This window comes from Plasmodium coatneyi, chromosome 12 (assembly GCF_001680005.1).
Source record: "Plasmodium coatneyi strain Hackeri chromosome 12, complete sequence".
In the NCBI taxonomy this organism is placed as follows: Eukaryota; Apicomplexa; class Aconoidasida; order Haemosporida; family Plasmodiidae; genus Plasmodium; species Plasmodium coatneyi.
The window spans coordinates 229,371-253,357 of NC_033567.1; the positions used below are offsets into that span (position 1 = coordinate 229,371).

Here is a 23,987-nt window from a genome sequence, read left to right on the forward strand (position 1 = left end):
TACATGCACAACAACATTTGAACGCGAGTATTTTTACACCCATTAAGGTTCGTAAATTTGTCATCGTTTTATGAATTCTGCTTCTTAATCAACAATCAAATTTAAGGTGTCATTTCCATGTACACAGGAAAATTTTCATTTTCTTTTTTCCTATAAATATATGCCAATCTTATTGAGAGTTATACTTGGCAAACAACAATACTCCTATAATAGCGGCTACCATTAAAAATGTTTGTGTTCCTAAACTATTCCATGCATAATAACTTGCTATCATACCTGGTATGATATATAAAGCATTTTCCTTAAGTTTACGGCCTAATCCTGAATTAAAGTTGTTTATATTAAGTTCATTCGTGCTATGTTCACCCATATGTTGGGGGTCGTTGTCATAATAACTACCACGGTAAGATGATGAATCTAGATTTTCATAACTTCCCCATTGACTATTATAATTACCACTGTTGTAGTTGTTTCTTCTTTCATTAACATGTTCACCAGGAAAATGTAAACTCTCTCTTGATCCTCCAAAATTATGGTTCATTTCAGATAAGCTTCTTACATTGCGTGACTCTAATCCGCTCACTAGGCATTTTCCATTAGGACCGCAGTGCTGAAAATGGTAACAGGAATGTTTTATACATGAATTATGCGTAAGCATATGCATACATTCACTACTATATTAATAAAATTATAAATATAGAAAAAAAAAAAAAGCTGTTGCAGCATATTCATAAATATGTTACATTTTTGTGGGAGTATTGAAGGGCCAAAATTACGAGGGTAACTGCAAAAACCTTAATAACGGAGTTTAACGAAGATAGTTTTCCTTTCATTAGGCTATTTTTTCCCTTGGATGTGCTAGCAGCACTGCCGTTCTTATCTTCATTCTGATTCCTCGTGTAATTGCTATAATTCGACATTTTGAAAATTGTTATTTTTAATTTAATTCAGATTAAAAGGATTGAGAAAAGATTTAAAACTTATACCATATAATATAACGTAAATAAATATTCACGAATGCATTTAAATCAGGATATTTATACTATGCTTATTTTTTAAAAAAAAATACGTAATAGAGAAACTCTGATAATACTTCTTAACGCATTTAAAATGGAATTAATTAATGTATTAAGTAAAATTTTTGGTTATAGTTTTAATTATTTTGTGTCATAATAAATTATATTTTTTTTTTCCTTGGTTCTAAATTTTTATCAATTTTTCTTCCTTGTGTCAATAAAGGGGGAACAATTTTATAAAAAAAAATAATATAGTAATTAATTGTTCACAGAAAATACTTCACTAAATTAAAGACAATAATAAATAATAAAAAAAGTTTACTAGCACCAAAGTTATAAAGAATATCGGAATCGCAACATTATTATCCAGCTTATTATTAGTATTTTTATCGTGGAATCATCAATTTTTTCCGGAAACGACGCGTGTATATTTTTTTTTTTTTACGTGGCAGTAAGATTACACTTTAATCAATGAGGAATAATAATAAATTTATGCAACCGATAAATGAATTAATTTTTTTAAATGTATATATAAAGGGTATAAAAATAAACGCATAAAAATAATAATATTAACATACATTTTTCAATAAAAATGACTTGAAAATGACTATTTGTATTTCATTTGCATATTTGAAGAGCCCTATAACTACGGAAATTGCGGTGTTTTTCAACATTTATAATTATTCATTTTTTTTCCTACATTTTTTTTTTCTTTTCTGAATTTTATAATATTTATAAACATACACTAAGTGAATAATAAAATTGGGTCAATTTCAAGGGATAATTAGAAAAAAAATCAAAATTTAATAAAAATAACGTACATGCTTTATCACCATGTACCAATATAACCTTAAGACGGTATTTTTTCCTGAAGTGTATCACGCTTAGGAATACGTCATAGTTGATAATTAAATGGAATTTTAATGTTCCATATATATAATATAATACAATATATATATGTATGTATATTTATACATATCGTGATGCGAAATATTTAATAAAACAAGAAAGAATCAATGAGAAAAGGGCTAATTTATAATGCATCCAAAAATATTTTTAAAACTTCCAAGAATGAAAATTTTAGTTCTGCTTTAATAAAAAAAAGAAAAATACACAGCTATTTTACATGATTTATAACTTAGAGAAAATAATTACAAAATAGTAATAATAGTAAAATAAATTATCTTCAAAATACTATAGACAAACTACGTAGTAATAGTGGAAATTTTCCAAATGCTCCTAAAATTTTAATTTTTTCTTCTGGAGAATTTCGTCCTTTATGTAAAATTCTTTAAGTGGACAAATGTATTGGGTCTACTAAAAAATTGTTATAATGATTCAGTTACATGTAAACAGTAAAAAGACGATTATGTGTATTTTTTTCAATTAATCATTCTGGAATTATGCAACTCGTAAATTTCATTTCCATATTTTACTGTTCCTGAAAATACAATATTGGTCTTGTAAAAATATCGTATATTTATACCTTCATTCTATAAAAGACTATTTTCTAAGGCTCAACTTATTACAGAAATGGATATATATACGTAGATGTATCCTGCTTATTCATTTTCACCTCAATTATGTCCCATTTTTTGTCAAAGTAGGTTCACGTGGCGCAGGTCTCTTGTTCCTTTTTAAAAGAACATCCTTTGACAGAGTACGTGTCCGTACATTTTGTGTGTTTCATTAACAAGCGCCACATTGATCCGTCAACCGGTTAAAGGGCAAATTTTATTAACCAATGGACATTCTAATGCATGGATAACCAATTCTATATGCACACAAAATGTAACGCATTAATATACTAATTAGGAGTACTACGTATACAATACTATTAAGAAGTAATTGAACCCATATAACATTATTGCTTTTCACCTGATGTGAAACAGTTTTATTTTCAACGATATAATTCTCATTTTATTGTTTTTTTTTCGACCCTTGCGATTTGCGATTACGGAGCTCATGTAATCGTCTTTATTTGATGGATACAGAGAAATAAAAATACACGTTTTAACAACAGTCCCTTTAGTAAAAGTTTAATGTATAAACAATGTTCAAAAAAATGGTTCAACCGTGACGTTTTTATTCATGGGCTTTGGCGCATACAAACTTTATGCTTTATTTGGCACATTTCTATTGAATGCTTCCCCTGCTGCAGAGGTATACAATTTATACTTTGCTCATATTTCTACATATTTACCTAAAATGTTACATTTGATACGGTCTATAGAACCAAATTTAGTTAGAATTTTAATTTTACTTCCTTAGGGTTCCCATACGGAAATATAATAAAGGCCTATTAGTCATGAACGCATATTCTAACATCATTGCCTTACAAATGTGACAAAATTTCCAAAACGATTCCGTTCAAATTGGCGCGAATAGGATTCAGAAGACTCCTTTAAAAAAGAATAAATTAGGTTACTATTTAAAAATTGCTTCCATTAAGCATTAAAATGAATAAAAGACAATTTAATGATTATTTAGAAAAAGCATGTTATTATAGACACACATGTATAAACAAACACGTGGACATGGAGGACTTTAAATCCCTTTTATTTCATTCACCTTCAATGTAATAAAACCATATAAAAATGACACCCCTGTACTTTTCATCAGAACATAGAACCATTTTTACATCAGAAAAAGGATTGATATATGCAAATTCATTCTTCCTCACGTTTTTTTTCCCTTATTTTAGCTTTAATTACACAATACTAGAATGAACGAAGCGTATGTTATAATATAAAATGAAAGTAAAATATTATATTATAATTAATTTTCAGTTTTTAATTTTTAAAAATTAATAAAGTTCTAATATATAATTAGTATTATTCTTTAGTATATTTCATCTTTTATATTTACAATGCGGGGATAAAACAATGTGTAAAGTATATTTCAAAATGCCAATTGTGTTAAACGGAATTTATTTTACACGGAATAACGTAAAACAAAGAAGTCGGAATACGGAAAAAAAGGAAAAAAAAAAAAAAAAAAAAAAAAATCAAATAGAAAGTTGCATATATGTGCCTGCACATATATGATGTGAAAATTATCAACTTTCATATAATGTTTTTTTTTTGAGATAACTTGCATAAGTTTGAGAAAATTTTATCAATTAAAATGAAATAACTTTCTCCTTTATTTTTTCTTTAAAGTTTTGGCCATTTCTTTTTTTGTGTTTAAATTTCCAATCCAATTAACGATGCTTTGTAAGACCATTTCGTTCCCAGGCTCTGAGGTCAACCCATGCTCCATATTTTCTAACGTAATCAGTTCTTTATTATTATTATTTAATCTATTAAAAAATGATTTTACACCTCCGTAATAACAAAAAATATCATCTTTGGAATGAATTAGCAATATAGGAATATCACTGGGGATAAATTTCATATCCTTTTCTAAGTTACTTGTTGCTCTTAGAAGTTCACACCAATATTTTACGGTTACGCCAATTTTGGATCGAATTTTATCAAAATTAGAAAGATCATTAAGATAGGGATATTTTTGAAATCCTATTTTTGTGGCAAGTCTTAACGTTGGGAAGAAGCCACTAATTATTCTTGAAAATGGTAAATAAAAAACTTTATATTTATATGAACGTGGTGAAGCTATTTTCTGAAAACAAATCATACTTGATAATGAGATGCATCCTTGAATATTTAAATTTCCTTTCCCATTGTTTTTTGTCTTCTCTAAAAGTTGTAATGTTCTTAAAGCAACGTTTCCGCCCATTGATTGACCAATTATGAATATTGGACATGGACAACATTTATTATTCTTACGTCCTTCACTACACCGGGGTTTCTTATCGATTTGAAGATCCTTGTTGCTTTGGGGATCCTCGTTGCTTTGGGGATCCTTGTTACATTGGGGATTCTTGTTACATTGGGGATTCTTGTTACTTTGGGGATTCTTGTTACATTGGGGATTCTTGTTACTTTGGGGATTCTTGTTACTTTGGGGATTCTTGTTACATTGGGGATTCTTGTTACTTTGGGGATTCTTGTTACATTGGGGATTCTTGTTACATTGGGGATTCTTGTTACATTGGGGATTCTTGTTACTTTGGGGATTCTTGTTGCTTTTGGGATCCTTGTTACTTTGGGGATCCTTGTTGCTTTTCGGATCCTTGTCACTTTGGGGATTTTTATTGCTTTTGGGATTACTTTTATTCCTCCTCACATTTCTGTTACATCTATCACTATTACCTTCATTGTTGCCATCACAAAGAGTAGTACAATCCGTCTGGTTTTCGCAAGTTGTCTTGGAATCATTTTCCTCATCTTTTAAACATAATTCATCATTAATTATATTAAGATACTGTATTACGTCATGCACTAAATCATCAAAGTTGTTAATGTGCAGACTTAAGTCTTTCCACCCGTGGGACAGTCCATGACCTTGTAAATCTAATGCATATACTGAATAGCCTTCTTTATTAAAATGTTCTACCCAGCTGTCTTTATAAACGTAAAAATTGTTTTCATCTTTTAATATAGCCCTAGAGTTGTCCACGATTTCAACGTTATGTCTTAAAAAGGTCAATCTTGCATGTGAATTTAGACCATGAATTAATATTATAACTCCTATGGCGTTTTTTACTAACCAGCCATACGTTCTCATTAATAAGCCATCCTTATTAAAGAAAGCGCCAAGTGTTGGTTTGCCGTCTAGTCTAGTAGTAGTTGGGGCTATGATATCTTCGTCATAGTATACACACCCACCCATTATATTTATAAAAATAAGAAAAAAAATATATTTTTTACAACATCGAAAATGGAAAAAAGTACAAACCTATACACTATTACACACTTTTTTTTATGAACAAATAACTTCCAATTATGCAAAACGAACAGCTTTATTTTAACCCCCTCTCCCTTTCTACTACGTGTAATTAAATATAAACAAAAATCCCTACAGAAAAAAAAGTAAAATAATACTTAAACAAAAATAGGGATATAACTTTACATAAAGTGCAAATCCATTTTAAAGCATTTAAAAAAAAAAATTTAATTTAAAACACGGTTAATTAATAACAACACATGGATAAACAAAAATAATAAATGTGCAGTTAAAATTGGCAAATGGTCATACAGAAGGATTACATACATCTAAAATAATAAATAGAAAAAATATATATATTATTATATATTGCGCGTATAAAAATGAAAAGGGAAAAAAAAACGATCACAGGATCTCGGGCTTGCGGCACTTTATTATATTAAAAAAATGATCAGAAAGCCGTATACAAAAACGAAAAAGATGCTTCTAAAATGAATCAGTGACTGACGGATTTTACCTTATTTTTTATTTTTTTTACCAAGCACTGCTGTTTCGGGTAAATACCTAAAATACTCTTATGTGTTTTAATTTATACAATTTTTTTTACTTGTATTCTAGTAATATGAATTTCGTTTTGTAATAAATAATTTTAGAGCAAAATGTCGAAAAAAGGATTACCTATTCTTTTGAGCGAGAAATGTAAAGATTAAAAAGAAGAGCTTATTACAATTATAAATTTTTTTTTTTTTCCTTTTTGGAGCATTTCATTTATTGTTATATAGTAAAGTAACATATATATTTAATATTTGTTCCTCATATTTCTATCATTTATGATAAACAAATTTACTACTAAATCACAACAGAAGACACTCGACGCCCAATATGTGGTACATTATACTTATATAATAAATTTTCCCACGTTTTAAAAAAATTTATACCTCAAACATCCGTTGTATATTTAATTATTTCCTATTCACATATCTTGTGTTAATCCCCCATTTGAAGTATAGGTAAAATATGAATAATTATACAAAAAACTATCATTGTAAATATAAACAAAAAATGACATGCCAAACATTTAACACATTATACATTTTACATATGTAATTATAAAATGAATGAATAACTGAATTCGATTTTTGGAGCAGCTACATGTTATTTAGAACGAAAGCGTTTATGTAATATGAATGTATCACGGAATGAATGTGTCCAATAACATGTATTTATTTATCCTGTGTGTCCAATATAATTTATGACGAAAAGTATAATTCTGTTTTTTTTTTTTTTTTTTTCTTTCTTATTTCTATAATATTTGTACAAATGCTTAAGACATATATTTATATTTTTATTCCCATTATAGGTTTTGATAAAAGTACAAGGTACCATTCTTATTAGGTGAAAATTTGTTGTAATTTCCCCGTGAAGCTCTCATTTAATTATTCTGAACAACATAATATTGTCCTGTGGTGCTATAAATTTAACAGAAGTTTAGCACACATTTGCAATTTCCCGTCCAGTTAATATCACTTATTTGTTATTATTATTGTTATTTTTTTAATCGTATTCATAAATATAAAAAATATATCCAATGGAAGAATTTTCTGAAAGTTCTCTATTTGGTTTTTTGAAAAGTTTACTTCCAAGGCCTGGTACTTGTGGCTGTACCGCATTTTCAAGAGTTAATACAATTTCCCTTACCTTAAGCATATGTTTGGCTGTATTTTCAATGCTCTTGGCAAATTATTATTTTGAAAGTTGCTATTTGGTAATATAAAAATTATGCACAAATTGTGTGCAAATATAAATATGCATAAACGCTGTGTACCCCTCTTCACCATGTAGTAATTTATTAGCAAGTAATATACATATACACGCGCGAACCATTCTTGTTAATCCCATTTTCTATCCTTTTTTTATCGTTTTAGAAACCAAGAGATATACTTGAAGAAGAAAAATTGCAAAGAGGAAAAACTGATGAAGAAATTGTAAAAATAAAAGCAATGAACGAGGCAGAAATGACGCACACAGTATGGATGTGAAATTAAATAGCCTTGAAATACTGTTCCCCGATTCCGTGGAAAATCAAATGGACAAAATGCCACAAAAGGAATGGAAAAGAAACACATCTTAGAGAGCATAATACTTTAAATCGAGCAGTAAATCGACTTTATTGATTCATATTAGGAAAATTATGGTAAATCAAAATCGTAGAAGTGAAAGATTTTAATGAAGCATCCTATTAACAAGTGGTATAATATAACGTTATAAGTTTTGCTGTGTGTTTAGATGCAGATGCAGAACATTTTCATCGATATTAACTCCTACTTACAAAAATGAAGATTCTTGATTCTACACATGTGAAAGAATTATTTAGATAAAAAAAAGTTACACATTTGCTAAAATGAAAGGAAGCCTTGTATGAATGACATACCGACAAGAAACTAAATGAACCAATTTGGTAGAAAAGACAATGTAACTTACCGATAAGGAAAATTGGCTAAAGTGATGAACAAGGAGATTAGTATAAAAACGCAACAGTACAATAATTGTGTCCCACACCAGGTAAAACAATATATATATATACACATGACTAGCGCACGATAAAATAAGCACATCGGATAATGTTAGACAGAATTCCTGAATGAATGGGCAGAATTCCTTTGCCAGGAATAAGCGTATGAACGTTTTCGATGTTACAAACGCGTACAAATGAATAATTCCTCTTATAGAAAAAAGGCTACTCATTAACGTACTAAGTGTGTAATAAGTGGGAAAAGTAATCCCTATGTATGTATACTTCTTTCTCACGAGTAATTTTTAGAGGTTTCTTTTTAAACTATGTCTACACTTTAATTATGCATATATTCCATACTCACCTTGTTTGCTTTGTTCATTGCACTACTTTCGTCTCTACCATGATTCGTTATTTGGAAAATATAATTCTATTAAGAAAATTGCTTCAAATTACAAAATATTATATGTATAAGTTAAAGTGAAAATTCCATCATATCACCCCTTTTTAGAAACGTTTACACCATGTGCATTACGTATATTATCCTTAACCTTATATTTTAACTTAATCTATGATTTTTTTGGAAGAAAAAAAACATAACTGTGGGAAATATCGTAAACAATCAACAATATTACTATTTTTGTGAGAAAATGAAAAAATTCGTCCTCTACTCTGCAGATTCGTAAGAATCAGTTGGTAGGCACTAGTTGCAGAAAACGTGGGTAAGAAATTATTCATTATGAGTAAACAGAGTATTCCAAAAAGAGGATTAGTGAAATATGGCTACAACATCAAACTCCAACCCTCCTCAACTGTATGGAACAGCTAAAAAGACACTACTTCTCCGGCATAATCCACCTCCGTCCTCCTATCCATTCTTATTCATATAATAATCAAAAACTGCAAATGAAAATCAAACTTTTAAAACATTTCCTTCCTATATATCATTTTCCTATCATTTTACACACAATATTATTAAAGTGTGCGCCTTACCTTTTCTACAATTCTTTTAAACACCCGAATTTTAATTTATCGAATCCTTATTCACATTACCTTAGATATGTCATATTAAATTGAATATACACATCCAAATGTCTTTATAACCGTATTACGTATTTTATTATTTTTTTTTTCTCTCTAATGTAATACACTTTTTAACAATGGTTAAACAAGTCCATATTATAAGGAATTTCTTTTTTTTACAATAGTTAAGAATTCAAATAACAATGATTCATTAAAAAGTTGTACATAATGGGATGTAACCATGTTCTTAACAAAATGGTATCACACAAAATACCATCCTTATACACCTCATCGGTTTAATTAAAAGTGCAAGTAGAATACGTTTAATTTGAGAACAAAAACAAAATAACCTTCTTTTATTAAGAATAAAATGATACAACTCATCCCCTAAGGTGTAATAAAAACGCGTCGAAGTAGTGCAAATATCTTTAATACGTGTGATGCGCTGCATTCCATTTCGAGGTGCTATCACACACATCTTTCTGTCTAAATCATTATACAGCTAGTGACCTTTAAGATATATAGGAACGTAAGACATGCTAATAAACTCATTATTATTGCTAACCCCACAATAGTTTGAACCAAATAAACGACTTAACGAAAGGAGAGAGCATTTAGTAACAGTACACAGGATCACCTACATGTACCTTCTTCATGCTATTCTGGGTAAGACCTATATTCATAAATTATATATTTATTTGTAACAAAATTGGGTTCTCAAGTAATTATTTCGTATATTAAAAATGCCTCTATAATGTGAAACATATTTTATTATTTTTCCAATTTGAACACTTTTTGAAATATTAAGTTAAGTGCATATACATAATTACATACAAATAGACATACATGCGTTTGTTCGTTTTTATAATTATTCCCAAACTTGTAGACAACGAAACTTCGCATAATATGCCCAAACATGTAATAACAAGGAACATAACTTCGACGTAATGAATGATTTCCTTGCCTCCCACAACGATCAAGTGGCACTTCTAGAATTACTTACGATCATCAATTCGCATATGCAACGAATAAAATAAAATAGAATTACCATACATAAATAATATACTACTGTATGTGATACTTCCTGCTTACAGGACAGCAAACATAATGAGAAAACATGGTGTCACGGTACCATTCCTTTATTTATGGTATAGTTATATTGTACTTAATATGTCTTACGCCACATGATGAAACCGTACAAAATTTTTACTACGTATATTTCATTCATACGTCGCCAATCATTTATTAAATTGCACTATATTTACGCTTCTTTGATGGTTAACAGAATTAAAAGTAGTCTCTTATTTTGTAGCAAAACAAGGAATATTTTCTTCAAAAATTGCAATACTTCCTTATAATGGTATATTTTTATATACATGCTATACATGCCTTTTTTTCATAAAGTATGCTATATAATAAAAAGGCAGAAAAGCAGCACGTAAATTCATTAACAAACTATTGCACAGCTGCCCATAGGCAACAACAAACCCTTTAAATTATTTCGTAAAAATATCAAAAATTTACATTGTAATTTGTTGGATCAACTACAACTTGCATATAATATAAATAAAACAGCAAAAAAATTGGAAATTATTTAGAATACTAAAATGTGCTAATGGCAGTAATGATTATTTTTGTAGCCTAAAAATAAACAAAGAATTTATTTACCCGCAAAATGAAACGCCATTCAAGAAATTAATTTATAGCATAAAAAGATATATCAAAGAATTCCATTATTTTTATATAGAATTAAATGACACGAAATAATAGTTTAATTGCTCCGATTAAGGGAAGCTTCCACATATGTAAATGTATTTGTTCATATATTACCATAATATATTTAAAATTGCTGCATTTATTAATAATATATATATTCTTTTCATTATATTATTTTTTTTCCCCAATCCCCAACTTTTCATTGCATCACAATCACAGGTTTTTTAAAGAAATGCATCTAATGCCGATAAAGGTAATTACTTGCTAAGCTTAGACACTTAGTAAGGAAACAATACGGGTGTTTAATTTAAAATTAATTGATTTTCCTTTCTAAATATTCTACTATAAATAATGAATTAATTGCGCCTACCGAAATTTTTGCATTTATAAAAAAAAAAGGATCAATAATAATATACGTAATAAAATTATATGAAGGTTTATTTTCTTTAAAGAACATTTTTTACTGTAATTATTTTTACTTCAAAATAATTTATAAAAGTTCTTTATTTTTTTATTAAAACCGTAATTCAGTATATTTTATAAATAGAGCATATTTTAATAAAAAAAAAATTATATGTTCAGTTCCAAATATAAAGTATACATTATTTTTATGCGCGTATAGTAAAAGAATATTTTTTAAAAAAATTATTACATATAAAAAAAATTTTTTTTTTAGTCCTTTCTTTCGAAGTTAATATTACCATTTTTTTAAATTACAAAGGGAAGAAAAATATATCATATTTTTGCGAAACAAGAAAAATATAAATTATTTATATATATAAACAATAATTACATTAAATATCATTGAATATGAAAAGTGAATTGTCGTCATAATATTCAAATACCATCAGAAATTTTACATTATAAATAATTTTTACCATAATATATAATTAGCTATTAAATTTACACATAAATTTAATTTAAGGAGAAATGAATAAGTTCAGCCACTTGATTAATATTATCACAATTATCCTTGCAAATAACTCGTGGAGTTATTCGGACAACGTAAGATTTAATAAAATAAACTGACCATTGTGAAATTATTTATATTTCTGTTTCGTAGTATATATAAATATGCACCACATTTGCATTTTAGTACTGAAATGGAATATATGTAAAATGTTAAAGTATAAAAAACATCATTCAATTTTCTGTCTTTATTTCATTTTCCAGTCAGCTGTTTCTTTTGCGAATTCATGGAGCAAAAACAATCAAGTTAATATATCAGATTTTGGAGCTATTCGATCTCTTGGTGAAAACGAAAATGAGGGAGAAACGCAAGGAGTAGGAAAATATGATGCGAATGATGATGAAGGTTATGACAAGGGTCGATATGATGCCTTAACACAAGATTATTTTGATATGATGGAAGATGACCTTAATAGGAACAAAGAATCTACACTAACAATAAGTGAAATGATTAACAATATAGATCCTAGGGCTCAATTCAATTATTATATTAGTAGAGCGTCAACTGATGCTTTCAGTAGACGCTCTGCAGAATATGCAAAACGTCTATGGAGAAAAATTAAAAAAGGCTTAAGAACCATTGATAAAATAACAGAACGAGAAATGTACAATATATTAAAATCGAAATATTTTGCTGGCTCTAACGTACTTTTAGGTCGAACTATGACACAAAAGGTTAGAAAATTCCTATATAGGTATAAAATATTTTCCCCAGTTTTGATACTTGTATTAACGTCATACCTCTGCACAAGCTACTTTAGCGCAACAGGATATGCTATCTTCTTTGCACTAGCAGCTATTTTCACTTCGTTTTATCTTGCTTTCAAATATGTAAAGTGCTCCATAAGACTTAGAAGATTGTCTGAACATATCCCAAAACATTACCGAAATGAATTCCGACGACTAAAACGCGACATAGAAAACGAAGAACATGACACCTTTTATTCCACACAGAGCGTAGATGAATCAACGGAGAGTATAAATATATCTTAAAAACTTATTGCTGAAATAGAACGTTGAAAATTTTCTACAGATATTTATCTTTATGTATAGTACATATATACATATTGAAGGAAAAGAATTCTACACCTTTTCCATATAATTCTAAATTTATTATGAATTTGTTCTCAGATTAAAAGAAGAATGTTTGAATGTAACATTATTTTTCCTATCAAATAAACATTTCTGGAATATATTAACACTTATTTGAACTCTTATCCTTATGCTTATATTTAGTTATGACTTCTTTTCTTTTAGGGTGTATGAATTCTTTGAAGGGAAGTAGTATATAATTAATGCTTTATTTATTTTATTTTATTTTTTTTTTTGTTTTCCTCACGAAACACATCATTCATACAATTGATAACGTTGTTATGCTTAGAATTAAACCGATTGTTTGTAAGTATGAGCACATATTTTTATATGCTAAAAATATATTTTTTCTTCTTTGTTCAAAGATCGCGATAGAAATATATCATGCATATAGTGATATTGTTTTTTTCTTCTAAAAAAATAATAAGTTATGTATATCTTTTACTGAGTTTTATTTATAACTCAAAGTAGAAAATTTTTTTTATATTTCCGTTCCATTTTTATCGCTTTTTTGACGCGGAATGCGTAAATTACATAGAACCAAATACTTCCTTATTTTAATGTTATTATTTTACGTACACTTTTAGCAAAGTTTTTCTATGGAAAGAGTCGTGTTATATTTCAACTTAATAAAAAGGCCCCTTAGCGCAATTTAACACTTGTTTTAAAAAGAAGAAAAAAAAAAAAAAAATTCAGCATCAAATTTTGAGGTTCTTAAAATGGTGCAACCTGTTGTGCTGTGTTGTAGTTTCAATTTTAAAACTTCCACTAAAATCTTAAAAAAAAATTACTTAGGGGGAAAAAATTCTCCTATAGATAAAGAATCGCCCAAAGGGTTAGGAAAAGGGACGCGTGCTCAACATGCTAATAATAATTTACCGCACCGTGGGGGGTAATATAATAGTTAATTGTAAAACGAGTTTATTCTCATGTGTTTAGAAAAAAGTCTGCCATTAATTACACTGCAAATTAGATCATTATCTATTTATATTTTTGGCGAAGCGTATACAATAACCCTTACTTAACAGAGCAGTCGATGTGTATTTCTAAAAGTTGCTTTTTTAATTTGAAGAACCACACTTTTTTTTATACATTTAGTCTAAATTCAGACAGAGGAACTATTTAGGTTTTTTCTACAGTTTTTATTTTGATATAATGCCAAATACTTATTCTGCGGATTAAGGGTTAAAATATATAGGAGACTTAAAATTTTCATTTGTATATAAATATTTTTAGCACGAGGCATGTGAATTTCTTTTCTAAAGACCCCATAGTAAATTTTTCTACCATTAAGAAAATATTTTTAATGGGTATATGTTATAATCAGTTCTGCACAACACATTAACGAATGTTGTTAAAACAGTGGTTGCACTATAGAAAAAAACGATTCATTTGTTCCAAGTATATCTATATTAATGCCTTGACAATTTTTATGTGCTAATGTTGATGAGGGTCATAGAAAATTGCTGAATATTTGTGCTGTTCTAATTAACTAATTAGTTGATTACTGGGTTAAGTGATTAACTTAATTGCTCAGTTGTTTAACCCCAGTGAATTTTTTGTCTAAATAACCCCACTGGACCTTTTTTTTAGTAGAAAAGAAAAAAACAAACATCCACTCAGTGTTGAATGTTTCTACGTGGCCCAAAGAAACAATTCTTATTTTTACTCATTCAGATATCATTTAACGTTTTAATTAAAAATCGATAATTTGATCATCCAGTAAGTATAACTATGTATATTATGAGTCAAATGTCACATATGTGTGATGTGATTAAAATAAAATTATAATATGAATTTAATTTAAAAATTCTTGCGAAAATGTGTTTACTAACTTTTTGGTATTTATTCTTATGTATATATGATATTATAGATTACATACTTGCCCGCCTCGCAGCGGCTCCCATTCTTTTTCACATTTCCTTTTCGCTCTCATTTTTTTTAATGCTCGTTTTTTACTTATTTCGCGTTATAGCAATTACGTATATATAATGTCAATCGTTCATTCATGAAAAAAAACAAGAAAAAAATTCATTAAACATGTGAACTTTTTATGATAATACATTGGCTCTTCAAGTTGAAGCTTCCCTATTATGTAGATTATTAGCGTAATAGCACGTCCCCCTAGAGATGCAATTAGTATAATATCTAATTCGTTTGAATTTTTTAAAAAAGCTATATATAGGAACAAGTTTTAAAAACAACTTGCTATTAAATTAATAACCGCATAAACCAAATAATATAATAATTTTTTATAGTGATATATATAGCCCCTTAGAATGAACTCATTAGAAAAAAAAAGCAGTAGTGAATAAAATATAAAATATGTTCATGTACTAAGAATTAAAAAAAAAAAAAAAAAAAAAAAAAAGGGGCTAGCAATTAGCTATTGCTAACAAAATTCACCAAATTAATAACGCGGACCATGTTTTATATATTTACTATTTATTATTTTATAGCCCATTCTTTTTTTTATTTCTTTTTCTATCAAGCTATTCAATTCGGGTTTCATTATACAATACATAAGAGCAATAATCTTCCCTGCCAAACAACTTTTCATCCTTACAAATCTGTTCATTTCTAACCAAAATGGTGGTACAACAGATTGATTCTATGCTTTTTAAAAGGCGGCTATTTATAAATCTGTTTATTCTTAGTTGTTTTTTTTTTTTTTTCTTACCATTCGGTATATATACATAACTTTTTAATTCTTTGAAAAAAAAAATTCTTTTAAAATATATATTATAATTTTTTTTTTTTTTTTTTTTTTTTTTTTTTTACAAATTATTTTTTATAATATTTAAGGTTTAATCATAATTTTGTATTAACTTTTGTACAAAACTTATATTTTATAATTTGTAAATTTTTGCCCTTATATTTTTTGCATTTTTTAAATAATTATATTTTGTGTTTTTACTTTTAATTCTATATTTTTGTTACTTTCGCACTTTTAGAGAAATATATATATGGTGTTTAAAAAATTTTGAACAATACTTAGAGTAGTATATTTCTTATTAAGTACTAGAAATAATTCGTTCTTTGAATTAATATAATAATTAGGCTTTTTTTTTCTTACATATTCTAGCATATACCAACAAAATGCCTGTTGCAACAAGGAAAAATAACAAAGGGAGGAAAGGCGGCGTTTTTCGCTTTTGCACCAAAGCTTCCGTGTACACGCTTCTCGTCTGGATTGTAAATTGCTCCAATTCTGTAAGAACAAAAAGAGAAAAGTGAAAAAAGAAACGAACAAACAAACAAACAAACGAATGCATATTATCACCCTGCAAAAAAGAAAAGGGACCCATCTGAACGCACATATTCCTCTGTGTACACTTGTCAGGAATTGTTCTTTTTCTGTTATGCCTAAAATGTGTTTTTCCTTTTATTTTTTTTTTCAAATATGAAATATACATTTTTTCTTTTTTTGTTTTCTTTTTACACTATTATACCTATGCCGCCATTTTTTCACTATATGTTCACTGTCTTTTCATTAATGTAAATATAAAAACTGCTTTTAACGTTTTATCTAAATTTAATAAACAAAATTCATTTTTGACCACACCCCCGTCCCTTTTTATTTTTAGAGCCAATATGGTGGTAATTCGTACAGTGTGATGAACAATAGCCTTGGAAAGGCCGTGGATTCAAGAACTTTGAGGTTATTAGCAGAAGCTTACGAGGAAGATATAGAACAGGATGGACCTGCAGTATACGAGGAAGATATAGAACAGGATGGACCTGCAGTATACGAGGAAGATATAGAACAAGATGGACCTGTAGTGTACGACGAGGAAGCTATTGAACAAGTTGCACAGGAAGTTGAACAAGCTTCGGAAAATGTTGGAGAAATTTCAGGAGAAGTTGCGGAAGAAGAACAAGTTGTACAGAAAGCTCCTTCTGTATCTTCATTAGAAGAGCAAGTTGTGCAAAAAGCTCCTTCTCTGTCCTCACTAGAAGAACAAGTTGTGCAGAAAGCTCCTTCTGTATCCTCAGTACAAGAACAAGTTACGCAAAAAGCTCCTTCTCTGTCCTCACTAGAAGAAGAAGTTGCACAAGATGTTGCAGAACCTATCGTAGATGATGAAGAAGAAATAAAAATTGAATATAACCAAGATGGAACCATACGTGTACGACCTGCATATATATATAATCAAGCAAAGCTAAATGATATTTATGAACAACAAAGACTAAATATGTACAAAAGAAAAAGACCAACAATAACAGAAGGAGAAAATGAAGATTTAATAAAAAATTCTTATTTATTTAACAGACGAGAACGCGCCATGCAAGGAGACCCTGAAACTATTGCTGAATATCCTAAAGGATACTGGGATCCATATTTCGCATTACAAAAAGCACTCAATGAATTGATTCAAAAACGTAATGAATATAGAGAAATGTTGACGGACAACTTTTACGATGTTAAATTAATAGATGATTTTGAAAATGCCGTAAGACCAAAGGGACCATACATCCAAAGAGAATACGGACGCCCAGATCTAAGGCCTGCTGCACCAAGATCAACCACTACAAAAGCACAGGAGGAAGACAATTATGCAAATGAAAAAGGACAAAATTTAAAAGGAAAGAAAAAGAGAAGAAAAAGATTTTTCTGCTGTTTCTAAAAAGTCTTCCAAAAAAAAAAGTAATAAAAAGAGCAAAGGAAGTAATTTATTCTGCTGTTACGTAGGAGTCCAAAAGGTGTAATGCAAATGCTACCTGATAGTGTGATTTATATGTGTACATATACGAATTAAGAACCATGGAACCAGCCTTTTTTTTTTTTTTTTTTTTTTTTTTTTTTAACTGTTTGAAAACAAAGGAGCAGAAGGGGGAAGTTCACCCCCAAACTTCGGAAGAGTCGAATGATAGTATAGGAAAAGTGTGTAAAATCTGAATTATTTTATAAAAGACTATAAATGTACCAAAAGAGAAAGAGTTATTTTTTTGTTAATATATGCTCTTTACGTACTAATCAGTATGTGTATATATAATTGGTTCACCATGAAAAATATGTATTTTACAAATTCTTCAATTAAATAATACGTACTGACTAGAAATTGATCTTTATATTTGTGCAAAAAGTTTCATGCGCTATATTTTTCAATCTTTTCTATAATTTGTTTTATATATCCATATACAAAATGGCATTTTTATTATTTTACCATGGACTTAGAACAAGAATATAGAATTTAATAAGGAATATTTTTTGGAAAATAACTTTTATGGTAATAATTATATATTTTTGCAAAAATCAAAGGGTTCTAATTTGTGTGTGAGAAAGAGAGTCTTGTTTTTTCTCTCCGTAGGTCTGACAAATATACAGAGCAGCATGTTTGCAAGTCAAAAAAATTAGCCTTTAGATATCTTCATTTTCTTTTTTTGCGTGCCGCCCCCCACCCGCCGTATATACTGTATAATATAATTAAAAACATACCAACTGTTGGTTCTGGAATAAAAAAAGGAGCACAAGAAAGTATATAACCTCTGTTTTTTCATTTTACTGTTATCATTTTTTTTTTTCTTTTCTTTAAGCTTTAATAAATATATCGCCCTATCGTTATGGCGCTCAAATTATCGTAAAGTATTTACATTTGTCGTAAACATATGCTATATAATACCTTTCCTTTCACTTAATTTACATCAATAAATTTTATGTTTTCATATTGTTATATGAAGTACAGTTCTCTAAGAGAGTTCAACCCTAATTTGTGTGCAGCGTCTGTCTTAAAAACATTTAACTAATAAAAATATTTCATAAAATATAATTTTACGAAATTTAACTGAAGTACTAGTAATACATTTCATTATCCTTTTAGCATTACACCCATTACTATTATAATAGTACCTAATTAAGCAGTTATCTGAAACCTTTGAATTAGCAATTTATGCACATTTGTTTGTCATTAAAAGGGGATTCATTTTGAAGTTTTCCCATCGATCAGGACGAACGGTATATAATGAGTTAGCATCATTTGCACCCCTACTCCCCGCTCTTCCTTTTAATTAAATAACCTTTTATTATGTGTCCTCCAATGTAGTGATGTTAAGAAAAAACGTGCGTGAAATTTAGTGAACTAACACAAGTGAAAAGAAATAAGTGTACATATGGCCTATGCGTCATATAATGTTTGTTTTATCATGAATTGAAAATATGCCCTTGTTCTTATTCACTAATTGGTACGTTTGGGGCATTTTTAACATGCTTAATTTTATTAACATTTTAAAAGCCAAAAAATTGCATCTACAAATGCTTGTCGGGGAAAACAGAACTATGTAATTACTTCGCCAACCACGTGCTAGCCATAAATCGTGCCATAAATAATTACAATATATAAAGGAAATAACTAAATGTGCAACTCATCTGATAAATGATTTGAATGGTACACGTATTGCGGTATAGTAGTAGCACATTTTTCACAGCAAAAGAACTGTGGGTATATATTGCCAATTTTAAGCTTTATCAGGTGTTTAAATTTTTGTGCGTAAAAGTACAGCACATCAGTTTACGTCAATAGGGACAAACTAAAAAGAAGGATGAATAGGAAAAAATTGAAATAGATTTAAAAACATATAACATAATTGTAGATTTGCTTCAAATTCCCTGACCTTGAATTGTAATACGAGTACGTGAAAATGTCAACATTTCCTTTTCCTTAAAAATGGGATATATTAATTTTAAATATATGCTTATATATGATGTAAGGCACAATTATATAAAATAGGCCAATTATTAACACGCACCTTTAATAAACGCACCTTTCCAAATAAGCCAGATAACGGTTCTTTTATGCATGGAACAGGAACTATTCATCAGATACACAACTGTGCAGTGTATAATACATAATGAAAATAATGTGGTCAAACGAAAATTCCAATTAATCCTATCCAGATAGGGTAACGTTCTATCTGTCCCCTTTATTGTGCAGCAGAAATAATACATCAGTGATGAGCCTTTTACGCACATACAAATATATATACATACATATGCAACAAACCCCGCCTATATCGTCCCCTTTCAAAATGTATTCAAGTTTATATATGAAGAAAATTTTTAATAACAACCATTTACGCACCCCTCTCTTTAGATTCACTTGCACCTGTTCTGAGCAGATAATTCAAAAGCAACAGATTTAACTGTTACATTATTTTTAATTCGTGCTTACCTAAGGTGTTGTTTTCATAACGAATCTTTCTTTTTTAAAGTTTAGAATAAAATTGTTCATGTCATAGCAAACGTGCTAAATAATAGAAGCAAATATGCGTTATTAACTCATAGAAAGAGTACGTACAGTATAAAATTACTAAAACAACTAAGGCTTATAGTTACATGTTCTATATTCTTTGCACATTGAACAATATACCTATTTTATAGCAACAATTTTCATCTAACACATGCGTAGCAAGCAATATTTTTATTTCAAACACAAATATATAACAATAACTGCTAAACTATTATAAGCGCTTATTTAAATAACTATTATGCCTTTTTGCCTTGAACACATAACACTTCTTCATAAATAGTATTTTTATATGTTAAAAAAAACAAAAAAAAAGCAGAAACAGAAACCATTGTAAAGATATATAATTTTAATTATAGAAGCTCACTTCCTTATAATGATTCCATGCAATAAGCAAAACCAACGGAATAAATTATTTGTACGAAAAAATTAAAATCCCTTCCTTTTAAGAAATTCGTACAAAAAAACAGTAAAAGAGTATTTATAACCGCATAACAAAATATATATATATAAATATGCGCTTTTCTAATGCCTAACATATATGCGTATTAAAATTACGCACTATGCTTAGCGATGCTGGACATTCAGCTTTTTTACTTACAATTATATTTATGTATATAAAATAGTACATACTGAAGAAATGCATTCGTTTTAATTTTTTTTTATTATCACGCTTGACTATTTATGTACAGAGTACAGAGCCGTTTTTTTAAGTAGAAATTGAAATATCTCAGAAGAACAATTAAAAATTTTACGAAAAAGATAAAATCAATATTACATTTTGTTTGGCTCTTCCTTAAAATAATTATTCTTTTGTTAGGAATTTTCCTTTTTTTTTCTGTTTTGTTCTATTATGTTATTGTTCACATATATGTACCTTCCCAGATTCGTTCTGTTCCTTTTTTCTTTTTCCTTTTTTGTTTTTGTGTTTGCTTTTTTGCTTCTGCTTTTGCTTTATTTAATTTGTTCCCAGTTCCGTCTTTTTGTACGCGCTTAATTTAATTTATTTTAAACGCTATTATTTCCAGTCTTTATTTTTTTTCAAATGAATGCGTAAAAATGATATAATCTTTTAGGAAAATTTCCAGATCACATATCTTTTTTAATACGTTACTTTTATTTATTTATTGTTATCTCTTTTTTTATAATAATAGCTTAAAATTTCACATTCTTTTTTCTTTCTGTTCTATATCGAAAGTGCTGTGTAAAAATGTATTCATTTGAACAAAATGGACATAATATAAGCATGAACAGAAATTATAATATAGTAACAATCAGAAAACTAGATGGAAGACAATCATGAGGAGCTAGGGGAATGTTTGCCTACTGAACATGAACATACACAAACTGGAAGAAAGGATCTATTGAATATTAAGAAAATTACATTCATCCTTTTTATTAAAATTAGTATCTACGCCCTTTTTATTTGCTCTCTATACGATTCCAACCATGTAATATATTGGGAATATTGTATCCCAACTTTACTTGTGTTTTCTCCTTCTCGGCAAAATTCTTAAAATTAATTTGGAATAAATATATGTACATACGTCTACGCACTTGCATACTCTTTAACACCACTAGAATAAATGCTTCATCTGAACATTTCTCTTAGGGCACCTTCTCCAAGACACGGAACACCCACTGCAACCAAGGGAACAAACCACATGTTAAGCCTCGCGCATTAATAGAACAGGGTCCAGTCTATTTTAATAAGTATTCTAAAATTAACGGATATTCAAAATTATTTCATGTGCACGATGATTATCCAACATTTAATGAAGGAACATATTTAGGACGAAATTTAGCAGCACTTAAATCTGAAGGGGATGAAAGGACATCACTACCATTTCACAATCTAATTTCAAAGATTGAAAATGGCATAAAATATTTTTTAAATGAAAACCATTGTCCTTCAGAAGAAGGGATAGAAGACCATGATACGTACACAAATATTCCTAACGTATTGACAGAAGACCACGATCCGGAGATAGAAGACCCTGACGAAGAGACCGTAGACTTTGACGCGGATATAGACGAACAGGAAGAATTGGATGAAGAAGAGCAACGCCTTAAAAACTATTTAGATTCCTACCTGATTGATGAAGTACACTTAAAAAATATTCATGATTTTATACAAGAAACCGAAGATTATGCTAGGAAATATAAAAAAAAAAAGTATGATTTTTTTCAACATATTACAGACCTTTGGAAAAGATTCAATAGATTTATTAAGAGCATTAAACGTCGTTTGCATAAACTCATGATATATAGCAAACATCACCACATTAAACTGCTACTATCTGCTATCATCAGGCTGCTTTCCATATTGTTTCCGTGACAATTTAACTCTAAGGAAAAAGTAAAATATCCGAAAAAAATCGGCCACATATATATACATGATATATATACAGACAATTTTTCGTATGCTTGCATGGATTACGCCATCGCAGATCCAATGTGCGCTCAAACCCAACCGATACGCATGGTTAAGTCTTTCCTTAACGTATGTTTTTTTTTTTTTTTTTAATATTCTATCAATTTGCGAAAAATAATATTTTTTTTTTTTTTATAAAAATGAACCCTTTTTAAGTTGCTATGTCATTAATAAATTAGCATAATAGGTGAACCCTGCATCTTTACATTTGTGTTCAAAGGAACATCGATATTTTTAACCAAAAAAATGGGTTCTTAACTTACAAATTTGAAAAAGAAATTAAAATGTTACGCTATGCGCCCTATAAATGACTCATTAATAGAATAGTCGTTAAAGTAAAGCTAAGTTTTTTTTTATGGGTTAAATAGAATTTTATTTTGGGAAATAAAAAGAAAAATATGAAAAACAATGTGGTGAGGGAAAACTCTGTGGAAACTATGCCTAGTAAAATAACAGAGGTAACTAAAATGTACCGTATACAAGAAAATAACACGCACCAGTTTAGCTCATGTGGAATACTTAACCCTTTCGATATAAACGTGCACAGATAATCATCATGTTTTTTGTTTTATATTAAAAAACTGATTGCAACATTTGAACCAAAAAAAAAAAAAAAAAACAATATGTATAGAATGTATACAAGTATACACGTAATGCCAAGTTGTGCATATTTAAAAAAATTAAAAAATATTATATCTTCACGTAGCATACTCTTTTATACCTTTTTTTTTTTTTTTTTTCTTTTTTTCTTTTTAAACATTCTAGAACAGTTTATTAATTTTATCCATTTTCCTTTTCCTAAAATGAAAGGAACATTGATTTGAGTACACGCACCAAGCGGTGTTACATGTAAAAAGCATGATTAAAAAAAAAAATAAAAAAAATGCACATTTAAGAGAATGATCTGATCTGCACCGTACATAATACTGAAAGATGTACAAAAAATTTTATGTCAAAATGTATTCGTGAAAAATATCAAAAAAACATATTTTTTTAGATTCACGTTTTTTTTTTTTTCTTAATTAATGAACAACCACATATATACCAACCTTACACTTGTATAATTATTACCAGCGCGCCGGGCGGTGGGGTAAAGAAAAATCCAGTAAATATGGCACGTCTTCTTCGTATTATTTTGGCGTTCATCGTTATCGCCTGGATATCACCTTCTTCAACCATTGATGTAAGATGGA

At 28.7% G+C, this 23,987-nt stretch overlaps 5 protein-coding genes across 5 annotated transcripts; 3 read left to right on the plus strand and 2 right to left on the minus strand.

Moving 5' to 3' along the window:
* Positions 1-169: 169 nt before the first annotated feature.
* On the minus strand, positions 170-920 carry PCOAH_00037350 (Uncharacterized protein; the record flags this gene model as incomplete). Its single annotated transcript, XM_020060526.1, has 2 exons — positions 170-610; positions 744-920. 2 exons carry the CDS (start codon positions 918-920, stop codon positions 170-172), a joined length of 618 nt encoding a protein of 205 aa, XP_019916792.1.
* A 3,240-nt stretch (positions 921-4,160) lies between these two features.
* On the minus strand, positions 4,161-5,750 carry PCOAH_00037360 (PST-A protein; the record flags this gene model as incomplete). The annotated part of the gene is made up of 1 exon (XM_020060527.1): positions 4,161-5,750. One exon carries the CDS (start codon positions 5,748-5,750, stop codon positions 4,161-4,163), a length of 1,590 nt encoding a protein of 529 aa, XP_019916490.1.
* A 6,235-nt stretch (positions 5,751-11,985) lies between these two features.
* Positions 11,986-13,017, plus strand: PCOAH_00037370 (Pv-fam-d protein; the record flags this gene model as incomplete). The annotated part of the gene is made up of 2 exons (XM_020060528.1): positions 11,986-12,060; positions 12,229-13,017. 2 exons carry the CDS (start codon positions 11,986-11,988, stop codon positions 13,015-13,017), a joined length of 864 nt encoding a protein of 287 aa, XP_019916197.1.
* A 3,198-nt stretch (positions 13,018-16,215) lies between these two features.
* Positions 16,216-17,744, plus strand: PCOAH_00037380 (Uncharacterized protein; the record flags this gene model as incomplete). The annotated part of the gene is made up of 2 exons (XM_020060529.1): positions 16,216-16,329; positions 16,704-17,744. 2 exons carry the CDS (start codon positions 16,216-16,218, stop codon positions 17,742-17,744), a joined length of 1,155 nt encoding a protein of 384 aa, XP_019916469.1.
* Positions 17,745-21,646: 3,902 nt separating this feature from the next.
* Positions 21,647-22,698, plus strand: PCOAH_00037390 (Uncharacterized protein; the record flags this gene model as incomplete). The annotated part of the gene is made up of 2 exons (XM_020060530.1): positions 21,647-21,811; positions 21,973-22,698. The coding sequence occupies 2 exons, from the start codon at positions 21,647-21,649 to the stop codon at positions 22,696-22,698; spliced, it is 891 nt and encodes a 296-aa protein (XP_019916180.1).
* Between the last annotated feature and the right edge of the window lie 1,289 nt (positions 22,699-23,987).